Source organism: Nipponia nippon, unplaced genomic scaffold, assembly GCF_047370975.1.
Source record: "Nipponia nippon isolate SJK-2023a ecotype South Korea unplaced genomic scaffold, ASM4737097v1 scaffold_4, whole genome shotgun sequence".
In the NCBI taxonomy this organism is placed as follows: Eukaryota; Metazoa; Chordata; class Aves; order Pelecaniformes; family Threskiornithidae; genus Nipponia; species Nipponia nippon.
The window spans coordinates 27,467,695-27,484,764 of record NW_028262358.1 but is presented as its reverse complement, the minus strand read 5'-3'; the positions used below and the strand labels follow the sequence as shown (position 1 = coordinate 27,484,764).

Genomic DNA, 17,070 nt, shown 5'->3' with positions numbered 1-17,070 from the left:
GAGTTACAGACAATGTATACAGCAAAATAAAAAGTATGAGAATAAGGAATGAAACTATACTTCAATAATTCAAAAGCAAACAAATTACATCAGAATTATTCGAAGCTCAACATTACAGACCAAAGAGCTTTAGCATTAGACTTGCACATCAAAAGAAATCTAAAATAACTGCAAAGCATCTGAACTATAAAGTAGTGGCACCAGGTGTATAAATGAGACATTACTGTATTTGTAATTGTGAATTAGAATAAAAGTAATCTTCGTCATAGGGGATGGGGGGGCAGGGGGAGGGCTGTAATTTTCTCTGCCATTCAGTTTAAAAAATGTAAAAAGAGTAAAGTTAAGAAAAGAAGAAAGATGAAACAAAAGCAGTAGCAGTAAATTAGTAAAAATTAAATAAAAACATACCACACCAGGTAAAATTATTTTATTCCCTTAAATTACAAGCAGAAAGGCAACGAAACTCAGTTTCTTTTCTTGGCTGAAGATGTCAGTAAACGTTCACGATCTGTAGCTGCCAAAAGCAACTATAGATGGTTCAGCCTCCTCCATTCTCTTAAAATCACTTCTAGCTTTCTCTTCTTCCTTCCAAAGGGACTGAGCTTTTGTATTCTTACTCTTGAGAAAACTTATCTCCATTCTCCACTCCACATTCCATTGTACCATTTATTTTCTCCTATAAATCCAATTGTTCCTGTCTAGGGGCTAAAACTGCAGGTGGTGAGAGCAAAAGCCCACAGAATGGAGCTACTCAGACTTTCATTGCATGCGTATCTGCTAGCTTTCTATATGGAGATGACTGGCTTGGTAGACCAGCGACAGCAGTGAATGTCATCTACCCTGACCTTGGCAAGGCCTGCAGCGTATCCCATAGTGTCCTTTAACCAGATTGGTAACATACGGACTAGGTAAGTAGACAATAAGGTTGGAAAAAAACTAGCTGGACCACCAGGCTGAAAAGGTTGTAGTGAGTGGTACAAAGTCCAGCTGGCAGCTGGTTACTGCAGGCATCCCCCAAGTGCTGATACTGGGGCCAACAGTTTAACACCTTTATTAACAATCTAAGTTAACTGAATACGCTTTCAGCAAGTCTGCAGACGATACTAAACTGGATTTGTTCACTCTTAAGGTATGACAACTGAAGGGAGAAATCCTACTGTTGTCTTCAGTTACTTAATGAAAAGATATCTAAATAAGACAGAGCTGGACATTTGCACCACAACGGTGGTCAAACACTGAAACAGACACCCAGAGAGGCTGTGGAAGCCCCATCCTTGGATATTCTGGAGTACTGATGGGAGAAAGTTGGAGGAGTACCACCTTCACAACATTTCTGTCCTCTTTTACAAGATTAACGAATTAATACAAGTTATAAAAACTGCTGAGAATCACAGAATTTGAAAACTAATAAATTAAAAAGCTAAATAAGGAGTATTTTGCAGTGTATTTTCCTTCTTGTTTCTTTTTAAAATAGAGTTAAGATTGTTAAAATGTCATTAGACTACATAAAGCTTGTTCCAGAATTCATCTGGTAAAGGTCTTAGTAACACAGGACAGGATAGCCCTACAGCATTCATCTGTTCTGAAAAGTAAATGCAAGTCATCACTCTGCATTTGCCTGCTGTGCAGCGCTGCATGTACTATGAATTCACGTGTTGTTCTGGCTTCTTTGTGAAGCGTGTACTGGAGAACCTCTATTGTGTTTGCTCCCTGAGTTGCGAGGTGAGAAGACATTTACAATACTACTTCTATGTAATCTTCTCTCTATGAAGAGAGTACCTTATTTCGATAATCTAAATGTCAAAGTAAAAGAAACTGCACAGGATTATTATCTCTATGCTATAGTTGGAGAAGCAGAGACTTGACAGTTAAATGACTTTCTCAAAGTCAGAGAACAAGTAGCTGAATCAAGCACAGGAAATTAATACAAAAATTTGCAACTTCCAGTTTTTGTGTTGGCAGTGAGAAAGATAAGCCACGCATTTGCCACTGAGAGAGAAAAATACATATGCACATACAAAGTGTTTCTCCTATTGGAGCATATACACCTTTTTTTTTTGGTAGCTGCTAGTCATTTATGGTCTGAAATGGCTGAGGGGAGCTGGATGTAATGACAAAATGAAAATTCCTTCAGAATGCAATGTAAAAGCCCTTGTTTTACATTTACTACACTCCCCCCGTCACTGTGCTCTTTCTTTTCCATTTCTAGGTACATCATTCCTCCCCACCTCCACCCAAAAAGAATGTGCTTGACTGCTAAATAGGAGAAGACATGAGTGCTTACATCATTTACAGAAAGAAATCAACAAACTCTTTTTGAGCTTTAGCAAGCTTCTTCCTACATTAGCATTAGGGCAATTTAAAACAATATTTGAAATGCTTTTGCAACATTTAGCCAAACTCAATCATCACTACTTCTTCACATTTACTGAAGTAAGTTGGGGTAATTTTATTTTTAAATGCATACAGCCATGGATTGCAGATCTGACCACTGAGTCACCATCTCCTTTCCAAACCCATCTGTGGTTTCCCTGGGCAGACGAAATGGTCAAAGTTCCTCTGGCCAGCAGAAGAAGAATTAATAAAACAACTCTTCCAAAGTAGGAACAGACTGACTTTATACCACATTATCATATCAACTGATGCTCTAATGGGCAAGCCAGAGCTCTGAGACTCGCCCCTTCCAAGGCTCAGACATGAAGTAACACAAGGAAAAACCAAAGCTTCCAAAGCAGTTCATGGGACAACCTGGCACAACTCAGCTGTGATCAATCACATCCTTCTGCAAGATAAAGGCTGAAGTGTTCAAGCAGGTGGGCTACTGGAAGGCAATCCACCTCAACAGAACACACAGATAAATTATATTTACTTTTTCTTACCTGATATGCGTTGCCGGAAGGGACTCATACTGGCGAGAAAGGAAGAGCTCTCTGTGCTTCAACTGATGTTTCTGTTTATCAGTCAAGTCAACCTCAATTGTAGTTTCAGACTCTTCTTCAACTTCTTCTGCAGAGAAGCAGAGCGTAGGTCGAAATTAACTCTGTTGCATAACACCATTGCAGCCATTTCACTTGACATTCCCCCACCCCCTTAGCAACCTCCCTTAGTGTTTCAAAGAAAAGATGAGATTAACAAGACTACAGTTTATGTAACTTGACAGAATATTAAGTATTTTGAATTCTATACCTTCTACTTAAACTCTTTAAAAAATTACGCTCCTCTCCTACTGTACTACGCGTTGATGTCTTTCACATAGCTGTAAGAACAATCCTGACAACATTACTCATTCTTTTTTCATCTTCTTTCATCTGTTTTTTTCTCTGGGGGTGCTTCTAAACCAGAACTGGTCAGCAAGCAAGATTTTCTGTTGCTGATATTGGTATTACTAAAACTTTTACAGAAGTCCTGGGGAAAAGCATATGTTCTATGAACAGAAATTTACTAAAACACAATTGCAGTCTAAGACTGCCAAATCGCAGTCTAAGAAAACTGAAAAAGCTTACTGCCTTCCATTATGTTAACCTTATTAGGTACAACAAATACAGTTTATTTTCATATTTAAATAAGATTTAAAATTATTTCTATTTCAAGCAAGACAGCACTATCTAACCTAGGAGACTGCATCTATAACAGCAAATTGTAAATTATTTAGATCTTTTTGAAGGATGTTTTCAGTTGAAAACTATCTTTTATAGTTACACTAATCTGAAATTCTCTAGTATTACCTCATATATGATAAAACCAAAGCAATCATTCCCCTTTAAAGATTTAAACCAACTACAAACTGGGAACATAAAGGAAGAAATAGAAGCAGCTACTAGAAAGCGTCACATACAGAGTTAAAGAGCAATGTTCAGAACAGTTGCTAACATGTCATAGGATGACAGACTCTCCAAAATGGCTACCCTGGGATCTTTATGGCCGAAATATGCCTTCCTAGTGGATTCTTGGGACATGTGGGACTTGCATCTATACTTCCTCTAGATTCCCAGAAAGGACAAAAAGTCTCTGTACGCAAAAATACAGACACTTTAATAATTTCTCTCAGATTGGGCAATTTTCTACCTGCTGAATTATCCATCAGCTGCAAAATCCAAGTGTACTTTATAAAATATGTCTCAGAAATTAAAGAACGAAACCTCAGCATCAGATAATATTTCACATAACTACCTACAACAGATCACCTCATCCACTCTTCCAACAATAACCATTTTTACAAACAACCTACAGACACTATCTCAAAATGAAGCCTGCCTGTATCCTCATGGCAACCGCAGTTCTCTCCAAATACAACACTTTATTATTTTATTTTTTTAATCATGCCTGTGTGTAGCTCATTCTGCTTCTAATAGTTCTTTCCACAAAAGTGATAAACAATACACTCTGATAGAACCAATTTCTTCCAACCCAATTCCATACACTTTAAGTCTATCTTGCTGTAGACCCCCGAAGTCACCTTCCTTGTTTTGGCATGTTTTGTGGAGAAATAGAATAAGAAAAACAAAAATGAAAACAAGACACTCCCCCGATCTCACCTGACACCCCACAGCCTCACCCGACACATGTACAGGTTCAAGTCAGACCACAACTCAGTTCAGAATTATTCTGGCATCTATAATACTAACAATAAATAAAGCTTTAAAAAAAAAAATCCATGCAAAGGCAAAACATTTTTTTAATTATGCAAATAATTAAAGAAAAAAACAGAAATTAATGTTAAAAAGTTTATATTTCAAGCAATCAATAGGTCCAACTGTATTACAGCAACTGACTGTTACAAGCTACATTTGCATTTCAAAGTTCAAGCATTAATATTTCTTCTTAAAATACCAAGACATGCCAGTGGTTGCTTTATTGGTTTTTTTTTTGGGGGGGGTGGGGGGTGGGGTGGGTGTTTTGTTTTTTAATAAACATACTGCTTGTAGTATTCTACAGGTCCAAAGTTCTCAGTTGGCTATTTATTTCCTCTCTCCTTCCTGAAAAATATCAAACCAAGGTAATCCTGTGTTACAACCATCTGAAAACAGCTGACAAAAAGCAGTCAGCTAGAAAGCAATTTAGGCATCCAAACACAGGTGTCTGGGGCCATTTCAGATTGACATATTCAAAACATCTGACTGCAAATATGGCACAAAACACAGGAGAGTATGTGCCATTTTAAAGCAGCTGCAGGGAGCCAGAGACAATATTCCAGAGAGTTTAAAATGCCTTTAGACGCCTATGCTCAAGTGTCTTAATAACTCCTTCAGAGTAAGAATTTAAACTAAAAAATAATTTTTTAAAAAACAAAGACTTTAATCATATATTTACTGTACTAATCTTACATAAGCCAAGAAAGTGTTGATCCAAGAGCCTGAAGCTGAAATTAAATGTCTCTTAGACACATCTCTTAAAACACTCCAAACCCAAACATGAAAGAATGTAACTTTTTCTGTTGTAGTTTTAGAAATAAAACATACATGTTTTACTCTGACAAGCTCAGTAAGTAGAACAAACCATGGCCAGAACAGTTCCACTCTTAACACAATATAATTTATCATCAGGATAATTTTAGAATTTTCTTCTTCAGCGTTCTAATATAAAAACAATGCTAACAGTAGGATCACCATTTAGTAAAACAAGTAATAGTTTGCCCCAGCAGTAACACAAACCTGTACCAGGGAAGGAAACACTGGATAGCATAAAGAAGTGAGAAAATTAAATTTGCTTAATAGCAATACAAAGAATTCTGCATCTGAGCAAACCTTTAGATAGCTGCTTTGGAACCAGGTTTTTGCACAGATCAGGCGTTAACACCTATTAGAAGAAAAGCGGTGAAGAACTTCAAGTACTTTTAGCGATCTCTTCACCTCTTTGACTCAGATTTGCAGCAGATGTGAAATTTAATTTGCCATCCAAGGAGAGATTATTCCTGTCAAAAGGAGTGAAATGGAAGGTACCTATAGGAAATCATGAAGTAGCACTAAGCTAAGCACATTTGCAGCACTCAGGAAGATAAAGCAATGGCTCAGAGTGAGCGAATATTTTAATGGAGCAATATGGTGATGACATACACAGGCCTCATTGTTCCAAGATTAGAGAGAAAACAAAATTCGATTTAAAATTGTTCAGCTTAAAAATATTTTGAAAGTCTTAGGTATGACCACAAAGATGAATACAATCAGTTTTTGAAAATGACACAATCCCCTTTAGGCCTTGGGCGAAGTTTAAAATAATGCTGTTCTGTAGTACTTTTCCTGGTTTACAAGAAATATTTCATTATTTAAAGGAAAAATCCTGGAGAGCAAAAACAGGCATCTCCAGTGAGGTTTTAAAGCTTTAGGTCTATTTATTATACATGGGCTTTCTAATCAGCAATTGTAAATACTTACTTTGATCCTGAAAGCCAGAGTGATCTTGTGATACTTTCAGCGGCAGTGCTGCAGATTTACCCTTTCCCTTTTTCCCCCTGAAGTAAGTAAGACTTAACGGACTCAATCAAGCAACGGATACCAGAAAAAAACTACAACCCTCACTCATTTTACATATCCACCACCACTTTTAAAAACGTGAACTCTCTTTTTTTTCCTCTTCCATTTAATTTGTGGGATTCACTGTTAGAAAATGGTGCTGTTAGTGAGCATGAGAAAAGACAACTGTCTATGCCACCTAAACTTTGTATGCAGTGTCTTTGTTTATAGTTATGTGATGATTCAAGCTTGCCACTAGGAAGAACTGCTTGTTTTTACAACTAAAATCAAAATAAACAGAGGGCAAGTCTCTAGAAACACAATACACCCATTTAATAGAAAATGGTTTAAAAATAACTAAAAAAAAAAAATCCTAAAAGACACTTGAAGGTTTAAATGTGACTCAAACCACTCTATAGTTAACCATCAGCTAGCAAACAAGTTAAATTCTTCCAATATATTACTCTTCCTTAACTAAGTCAAAATAACCCATCAGGTGCTCCCCACATCTACTGCAACAGAAAGTAAGAGAGATTAATTTCACACTGAAGGCTGTTTTCAGGGAGAGGGAGTAAATCCTCAGTTTTAAAAGGAAAAAGAAAGTTCTCCCTCTATTGCCACCAAACCGCTGACAGTGTTATTTTCAGCTAGAGGTTGGCTGGATCACAGATCCATGGAAACAGAGTAATTCAGGCTGGAAGGGGCCTCAGGAGGTCTCTAGTACAAACTCCTCCACAGGCTCAGCTGCGAGGTCAGCCCAGGTTACTCAGCATTTTATGCAGTTGGGTCTTGAAGATCTCTGAGGACAGAGACCACACAACCTCTCCAGCAACCCAATCACAGTGAAAAAGCTTCTCCTTATATCTAATCTGAATCACTCCTGTTCCAATTTAGTCACTGCAAAGAAGTCCAACTCTGTCTTCTCTGTAACCTCCCCAGAGGCACTGGGAGTCCACCTCTTCTCCAAACTAAACAGGCTCAATTCCCACTGCCTTTCCTAGAGGGGCAAGCGCCCGTCATGGTGGCCTCTGCTGAACTTGCTCCAATTTATCAGCAACTTTCCTGTATCAGGGGCCTAAAACTGGATGAGGTACCTAGATGTGATGCAACAAGTGCTGAATAATCAGGGGGGATAATCACTTGCCTTGATCTACTGGCTATACACCTGGTGATACAGTCCAGGATGCTGTTGGCCAACTTCATTGCTAGGGAGTTGCTGTCTGCCAGCACCCCCAGGCCCATTCCTGCAGAGCTGCTCCCCCAGCCCCTCTGTCCTCAGCCTGTATCCCTGCCAGGGGCTCTTCCTTCCCAGGTGCACGACTTGGCATTTGTCCCTGCTGAATATCTTCAGGTTCTCAACAGACCATTCCTCCTGCTTTCTAGGAATCCCTGACTACCCGCCCTTCCCTCAAGCGTATCACCTGGTCATCCCCCCTCAGTGTGGTGTCACCTGTGAACATGATGAGAGTGCACCACATTGCCTGTTCCAGTCACTGATAAAGACACATCCCATCTCCACACACAGCATGAACCCTTAATCACCACCCCCCTGACTCAGACCATACAATTAAGGTTTTTTATTCACCTAGTTGTCCCTTAATCCAGACCAATTCCAATTCCTTGGCCTGGTGTGCCTACCAAAAACGCTAGCGCTGGCACAAAAAAAAAAAAAAAAAACAAAAAAGGCAGACATAAGACTTAAACTGGGAAGACATAATGGGAAAAACCAAGACCACTCCTCTCAAGAGCAGCACAGACTGATGCTGAATTAAATCAGCAGTGTAACCAAAACCTGAGTTGCATTAACCTTCTACCTCTTAAACTTAATTGCTTCCAATTTTGAAACCACATCTCAGCTCAGCTGCATCCAGCTTATGCAAGCTTAGATGGAGAGATTTAAATCACTACCACAATTTGTGGAGTTACAGCAGTTTCACAAAGTTTCTTAAAATACCTTCAAAATTGTATTAGATCCATGTAGATTTCAGTTCAAAGAATGCCACTAAGCCTTACTTTCAGAACAGTTTCTAAACTTTTTTCCTTTCCTGTATATCTTTTTCTTCTATACTCAGCCCAAAACCTATATACATCATAGGTATCACCAACGTATTTTAAAACCTACAGATAAGAAGCTGAGAATGCTGAACAGCAGCAAGTTTACCACACACATCAAAGGAAAGACGGCTGTGCGTAAGTCTCTTTTAAGCTTAGCTGGTTGTGGCAAAAAACATCAAGTGCTCATTTGGCAGTTAGATGCTACAGCAGTAAGAATTATAAATACAGATTTTGGGGGAGAGGGAGTAAATCTATTTACTGCCAAAATGAGTACAAAAGATAAACAGTAAGTCTAACCATCTGAACAACTCAGACTGTGAATGAAGAGCTCTCTTAGGTGAGCAGCTGGCCCATTGGCTCAGCTGTGTGAGGCTTCTTGCCACATGTTGTGTTGTACTAACTTAGTTGTGATACTCAACCCCCTAGTGCTGTAGTAAAGCAGTTCAATCAACTTTGTGAGCTAGACTATGCACAGTTATACTGTCAATTTGACTGAGAAAGTGTTTACCAAAGCTGAATTAATTAGCTTTACTTACATCACATCTGTTAGTACAATGTTCAGATGGCTGTTAGAATATGTAACATCAATTTGATATTTGCTGTTACTGTCAGATAGGATTAGAAATCTAACGCACAGTTTGCATGGATTATGAGTCATTTAGATAGCATATTACTATTGAAAGTGTGAATCTGAACAATTCTGCAGGTAGGGAAAAAAAAACCCAACTTATCGGTTGTGTCTACAGGGAACAGGTGTACTTTTAATTCCTATTGGATAGCACAGATATACATGTGGCCTCTAAGGGGTTATCCAGTTTTCTTAGATGATTATACAGGTGATCCTCCCACACTGCCTCATCATTATTTTTCTAAAGGAGGTCACAAAACAAAAAAAAAAATTACACTGCACAAGCATTAAGAACAAATATGCCACACCTACTCTCCAATAATAAAAATTATTTCTAAAATCATGCAAAAGGGTTTTTTTTGAGTACTTCCAAGTAGCATGTTACAATAACAACAATTCCCAGGACAACAGTTGATCATAAGCAACTGGGTAACTATCTCATGTTTATCACAGGCCTGTAGCAAAAATATTTCATTAAAACTATCACAGTTTTCATTACCAGAAAACTCCACCTTCCAAAACTTGATGGTTGGGTTTTTTGGATAACTGGCTTTGGAGATTCTTGAGAGCAAGGAGCTCGTGGGTGGAAGGCAGAGAAGGATTAACTTCATAAGTAGTATGAATCATGATGTGCTACATTAATAAATATAACCTAACAAATTAAATGTGACAGTAAGCACACTAGTTTTTTAACCCTGTTATTCAGCACTGCAAACTAGTTTATGACAACACTACACAATAGAAGTGTCCCATAGAAGAATGAAAACAATGACGTGCAGGCAATGATGAAAGAGCTGGCAATCCTGTATCATAAATCTAAACTAGATTTTTCCCCTCTCTCCCCCTTACCTGGTTTCTGTCTCACTTATTCAAATGCAAACTCTTCCAAATGAGCAAATACCCTGTTACAGGGCTCAAAATGTGTTTGGTCACGTGTATACCCGTATGAACTGCAGCAACCTGTTGCAGCATGTGTGGAACAACAGTCCTGCGCAGTGTTTCTTTAAGCAGCTCGTTAGCAGCAGCAAGCAGCAGACTCAAAATTGTGCCACAGACACAACTATTTGCAATATGATTAATATTTTCAATGTCCAATTACTGGTATCAAGCTCATCAGCTGAATCAGAAGCCAATTAGTACTTTTTCCAAAGTGTAAATACATTTAGAGCTGTGGTGGGAAAGAAAGTGGAAAGTTCTAGTTCTACCCACAAATCCAGGCTGGCAGACCACGCACAGAGCAAAAGCGCACATGGGGAATCTGACGCTGCCCAAGAAATCATTTTTTAAATCTATCATCTGGCTCAAGAAATACAAAAGCTATCTGCAACAATGCCATGTAACCTGCGTGAATAATTACTAGACCTGATTTTGAGAAAAGGGAGATCTGCATCTTCCATTTCCATGAGACTGATGCTATCAACTTTTCCCATCACTTGGATTTTCACCGTTTCCATACAGACCTGCTCATAATATCTTGTTAAAACAAGATGGTCTTTCCTTTAGAATAGGCAACAGGTGTACCTGATGTAGTTAGTTAACAAGTTGCATATTGCCTCTCCTTAACAAAATGCAGTGTAAATATTTAAAAATAATATTAAAAAAGATGTCAAGAACTAAGAACATGAAAAATCTCTTCAGTTTTCTGTAAGAACCCAGAGTCCACATTTAAGATCTACACCGGCTTTTTCTTTCACTGTGTGACAAGACAACCACAAAGCTTCAGAGATCTAAACTGCTTTTCTAACATACGATTCACATCCTCAATAGCAGGTGAACAGCTTTTCAAAATTTGTTGGCAGAGACGAAAAGGCACAGATTGTACAAGCACTTTCCTACCCCTACTCAGAATGGCATATGATTCTGCTTATAAAACAGGAATTATTTATCTTCTACAGTATCTCCTTCCAGAAGGGCTGAATTTTGTTTGATTTTTTTGCAGGGAGGAAAGAAGTAGTAGAAAAAAAAAGAAAGAAAAGGATTTGTATATCCTGTTCTTGAGTAAACCTAACCAAGACACATTAAAACTCTATGTGCAGGATTTTAAAACAAGAAGAATGTTATCCAAGATAATGTCTGCTCAACGCCTGCACGGTAAGAGAGCTTTTCTGTTTATAGATCTGATGAAACAAGCAGGAAGAGTTCATTCACTCTGATGGTCTGTGTAAGACTTAAAAGTTCATTTTTTTTCCATCTTCAGCTATGCTAGAGATTCATCTTCCAGTCTATATTTTTTCCTTGCTGCATGCACAGAGATCTTAAGATTCTAATTAATAAGAACTATACATATGAACTGAGAAAAGTATAAAGAAATATGAATATATGTATCACTTCAAATTATTAAAGCCTTTTAATTTATTAATTCTGCTGCCGGTGGGAAAAAAACAAACAAAACAGCATAAGAATAAACATCACATTGCATTAACTAGTCAAATCTTTAATACATATGCCCTTTTTGCCTTTTTTTTTTTTTTTAAATAAATGGAAATAAAGGTTGAGTAAACTAATAAAGTTTTTCTTCTACTCTCAGTACTTTGTTCTGTAGGCAACAAATTTGTATACCATGTTTGTTATAGTATCAAGGAAAATACCAAAAATTATAATTTATTCACTTCATACATGTTGAATGTTCAGTATTCTGATTCTGGCTTTTTTACCTCTTATTAAGAAAAAAATTAAAAACAGAAAAAAAAAGGCAAAAACATTATGAAAGTATAGAAAGCTAGTCACCCTTTTAAGGCAAAAATAAAAATAAAAGCTGCCATATATCAAAGCCCTTTTTCTTGTCTGATGCTTGGCAACTGAGTCCTTGGCCCCTTGAGGCCCTACTGAGAATAACAGCATCAGGATTTCACTCCTGACAGCAGCATCAGTCAAAGGATCTGGCCTAAAGGAACTGTCACATAGCAAAGGACCACAGTACCCTGTAGGACTAGGTTATAGGTCACTGACCCTGCCAACACTAACAATTTCTGCACTGGTTTAAACCAAAACAAAGCTGCACTTTTAATACAGGAAACTGAAACATGACTCTCTTCAGCATTGCATATCACTGTCACAATCCTTCACCGAAACAAGAACAGACAAATGAAAATTTAAGCCAATCACTCGGCATATCAAAAATGGGAAGACTGCTAATTTAGTTGTGCTGTTTTTTTGACAGATGCTTAACCTGTTGCAGAAGTAGAAAATGCACACGTACTTACATAACCTCTGGATGTATGCATATATAGTTCTGTATGCATAGCCCAGCAACTACGCAATGTGCACAGATAAGACATCTTACGTACCATGATAAATCTGCAAACAAGTTTTGGATTCAGACAGTGGGTGACAGTCAAAATGAACTGCTCCCCAGTGTCTTTTAGGAATTTGATAACGTAGAACAGGCTTCTACTGAAAAAAATTGCACTTTTTACCACTCAAACTTTTGCTCATGGGAGTGATGTATTCTACATTAGTATGAAACATCTCTCTGCAAGGATCCTTGCAGAAGCACTTGTGTAGCACATCAAAATCAGAATCAAAATCAGGTTCACGCTACAAATCTTCCCTTGTTCATACAGGGTTACAAACAGTAGCTGAGTGGAAAAACAAAAGTATTGATCAAACAGACAATTCACCTCTCCAAATAGCACAGCCATTCCAGCCACCCACTCTGATACTCCATGTAGTTCGGGGCATGTCAAACTCAACACATACAGTAACTCTGAGCCCATACCCTGTTATTTGTGTAGGCTACATTTAACAGAGTTTACAGACAAACCACAGAAGTACTTTACATATTAATCTCATCTCTTCTACCTTTTCCATAATATCTCACACTATATACTCAGCACTGCATGAATCAGCTTGGGTAGGAAGCACTATATTCATTCTCACACAGTGCTTTGCCCAAGCTAATAAGCTCCATCCGTATCATCATGTGTGAAGTTACAGGCATGCAGAGTATTACGGAGGACAAGTACTGCAGACTTCACTCTGATGTATGATACAGACATTCAAGAATTACTGCTGGTAAGCCTTTAAACCACCAAGCCTGATCCCCGATTCATACATTTAACTGCCACTGCATGATGGGAAAAAAGTCTTTCTATATTAATAGTGAGTTTACATCATTCAGATTTGTAAATGATATAAACTACTGATTCAATTAGACTATCAGAGAACTCTTTGAAGATGTAAAATGCATCTCTAATTGGAGCTTTACAGATAGAGATAACCTAGCAATGTTTTTGTAGACTAAAATTTATGCCTCAGGTGCTTTGGTACAGTGTGGGTGCCCTGGGGAGAAAGTGGGAAGAGTCACTTAAAATTACAAGCCAAGGAAAAAAAAAAAGTAGAACCATCTGAAACTAGGGAAATCTAGGAGGCGTGAAACATCCTATTTATCTTCGTAAGACAAAAAATTATGATCGATAATATCAACTTAAATGTTACTACTATTTTGGAGGTTATCAAGAAAACAGTGTAGGATCATTGGCCTGCACAACTAACGAACATTAAGGAGGCAAGAAAAAGTTAGCAGCTGAGAGATGACAGTTACATGTTTTCCACAAATCAAAAGAAACACAGAACACGAAGTACAGTAATACTGTTGCACGTATTTAAACTTTATCATTGGGAAATGAATCCTAAGGAACCCAGGGAAACAGTGAACGCACATTGCCTTGGAAGTTTTCTGTGAATGCTATCTCCTTCCAACAACTCAAATGTGAAGAACTCATTTTTCGAGTAGAGCTCAAAAAAGTGCCACCTTCTTTTGTACCCCACTGAGTCCCTCCCTACTGCAGAAACATACTAAATAAATAATTTCAATAATTAAATAATAAAAATAAAAGCTGAATTTCAGATATCTATTAAACACTTTTAAGCATAAATACGAAGTGATATTTTGCAGCTTTCCACTCTCCACAGCAAACTCACAGACTTAATCCAGATCTTGGTTTGAGCTTGTTTTAACATTCACAGAGACTGGCAGCAATGAGTTCAGGCCTTTTAAATTATATGTTCAGAAAATAAGATTTTTGAATTTAACAAAAAAACCTTAGTATGGCTACCCAAAATTATAAATCTATTCTTAAGAGGCCAAAAGATGAAGCTAGCAGCTACTAGCTAGTTTTCTAGTTCATGCAAAAATTCAGATGCCATTATACAAACTAATTGCATGGAGTGGACAATATTTTTATATGGGCAAAATCCTACATACCCAAATGCAGATCACATACACTCAGGCGAAAAAAATTTATTTATGCAAGTTTTCCATCAGAGCTAAGAACTTCTAAAATTATGAACTTAGTTGGAAATCCATTCACTCCATTAAGAGAAGATCATTAACATTCACAATATAACAAGACATTCTTCACCAATGGAAGAGTCTGAACGGCCACAGCAGTTAATAATTCCACAAGATACTTAGAGCTGACAGTAAACTTATTAATGAGACAATATACACTACAGTTAACTACTAATTCTAAAATGTCATTCACAAAAAGAAGGCTCAGATATTGTCAGAAGCAAAAAGCTCCTCGTTACTGCTTCTTTATTGCTTTTACTGTTGAGGGAAAAAAAAATTCACAAGTATGCAGTTCTTGCGCAAAAATCAAATGAACAAAACACACAATTTATGAGACTACCCAAAGTGCCCTTGAAAAGGATAATTGGGAGCCTTGAGACAAGTTTCTCCTTGGTGACAAGGGTGTAATTTTGGACAAGGCCTTCTCTATTTCAGCGAGTTCTGAAATTTTTTTCCCCCTCTCCAAATAAATTACAACTGAAGGCATTCCCTTGGGTAAATTAAAGAAAACTTCATGTTCCCTTGTCTCAGGAGATCAAAAAGTTCATGTCTTCCTCACAAAAAAACCGCTATTCTTCAAGCTCATTTTCAGCGAAAGTGATAGTTACAATAATATAAAAATACCTCAGCATAAAAGCTACTCTGCCACTGATTAAAGAATTCCTTATCTGTATCATACTTAAATGGTCCCCCTCAGCTGTGTCTCACCCACATCACAGACTTCAGGATACCCAGAAGTAACATAACATACTTGAATTTGCTAGTGCTTAGTTTAGATGTCTCTATTAGTTGACTGCAAATAAGTATAACATGTAAAACTCCCGTCTTGAGCAAAACAGCCATTGGAACACATTCTCCTAAACTTTCCTGGCTTACTGTATTTGGTTTTGTCTCTGATCCCCACCCCACTTCAAAGCAAACCCAAGAGTCTTCTGATGGCTTGCTCTCAGACAGAGACTTCTGAAAGACTTGTCTTTTCCTCAAAGAAAAGAGTGTAGATATGTGAGGTCAAAAATCATTTTGTCCTAATTCTTCAGTACTCACGGGGGGACAGACGGACACACACACACGACACTAAGCTGCAAACAGACACTAGTTTATAATTACAGAAGCCTTGAGATTAGGAAGGCAGTATCTCACTGAACCAGTTACACAAGTCTGCTCACCCACTCCTCAGGCATATCTGGCAGCCAAGCCGCCTTCTTCCTTATAAATTTTCCAAGAGATTCTCCTATCTTTGATTCCCATCTTTGCCTTTCTACTCATTAGTTTCTGTCCCTTCTATCTAACATCCAGAAAAATGGCATTCTTCATCCCAAGGTAATATCAAGAGAGCTGTTCTTAACAGCAAGCAAGGAAAAGGCCTTCTCACCTAGTGCAATTAAAACACGAACGATAACCTAAGGGAAAACCTTCCAAAAGCCACTAAATTCCATGGAAGAGCCACTTACGCAATACTGTTAGAGAGACAAATCAACTGAACTCTTGAGCTCTAAAGACTTCTTTTTTTTTTTTGCACTCAGGGGACCAGAAATAAGACAAAACAAAAGTTTTGTTTCTGTTTTATTCGTAACAAGACCAATGCAATACAGTGATGTTTTCATTCAAAAGAGCACTGCTAAACAGGCAGCTCTTTAAACTTCAATTCCCTTGAAAGAGTAACTAAGAACTCTCTCTGCCTCTGAGCAGCCTTTCCTGTAGGATAGGTGCCAATCTCTACTAGCACTACTAGTAGAGCGAATAAACCATCTTAATTTATTCCCTGGAACTTATATGGAGGATATACCAATATAAGCACTCACCACGATAAAAAAAAAAAAGTATGAATTATTTAAACATTTAAAATTATGAAGGTGGAGAAAATGGATCATATGCAATGGAAGAATTAGCATTTGTCTCTCACACTGATTTGACCAAAGGTGCTTTTAACTAAACATAGGCTGTGAAGACAATAGGTATTCAAGGGAACTAATGGAACCAAAAAAAAGCCAATTTAAGGTTTCAAATAAAATCTCCAGTGAAAAGACACTTTTTATGCTAAAACATTATATGATTTGAATTAAGTAATAGTCTCTCATCTTAAAGCGATTTTTTAAAAAAGGGACTGTGATTAAAGAAACATTATATCCTTTCTAAATAAGAGCCTTTTAGTTTGATGTACAAGAACTACTATGATGAAAAAGAACCACAACAAAAACAAACAAAAAAAAGTTAGTTTTTGGTTATCATCTGATCGGGCAAAAATAACCCAGTAATACTAGGTTATAAATGTCTGGAGTCAAATATGTGACTAAAAGAAAAGAACACTGAACAACACAAAGGGTTTTAGGCATTTTACTCTGGAGTTCTTTACTGAACCCCCAGGGTCTCCACACACACGTAATTTTTTTTCTTACAGATTGAATACCTGATTTGCCATATTCCTGGTTTAGTTCTATGCACACTTGAGAAAAATACTGAAAAATGAAACTTTCTGTATTTCTTCAATTGTTGAAGAGGGCAGGAAAAACTCTCATGTGTTTTTCCTGGAATTGAGTATTAAGAATACCACTATGCAACAGCAACCATATATTAAAAAACCTGATGACATATGAAAGGAATTCACATTTCAGCTTTGTCTATCTTTGGGAATATTAATGACTAAT

At 37.5% G+C, this 17,070-nt stretch overlaps 1 protein-coding gene across 7 annotated transcripts in view; it reads right to left on the bottom strand.

Moving 5' to 3' along the window:
- MTA3 (metastasis associated 1 family member 3) overlaps positions 1 to 17,070 on the bottom strand; it is a 144,195-nt gene that overhangs the window by 117,253 nt on the left and 9,872 nt on the right. For all 7 annotated transcript variants that reach the window (XR_015708583.1, XM_087776211.1, XM_087776210.1 and 4 more), the window contains exon 4: positions 2,880 to 3,006. Coding sequence is in view for 6 of the 7 variants with exons in the window: in XM_087776211.1 (XP_087632337.1) it covers positions 2,880 to 3,006 (127 nt within the window). In the remaining variant the exon portion in view is untranslated. The remainder of the gene's footprint in view (positions 1 to 2,879; positions 3,007 to 17,070) is intronic.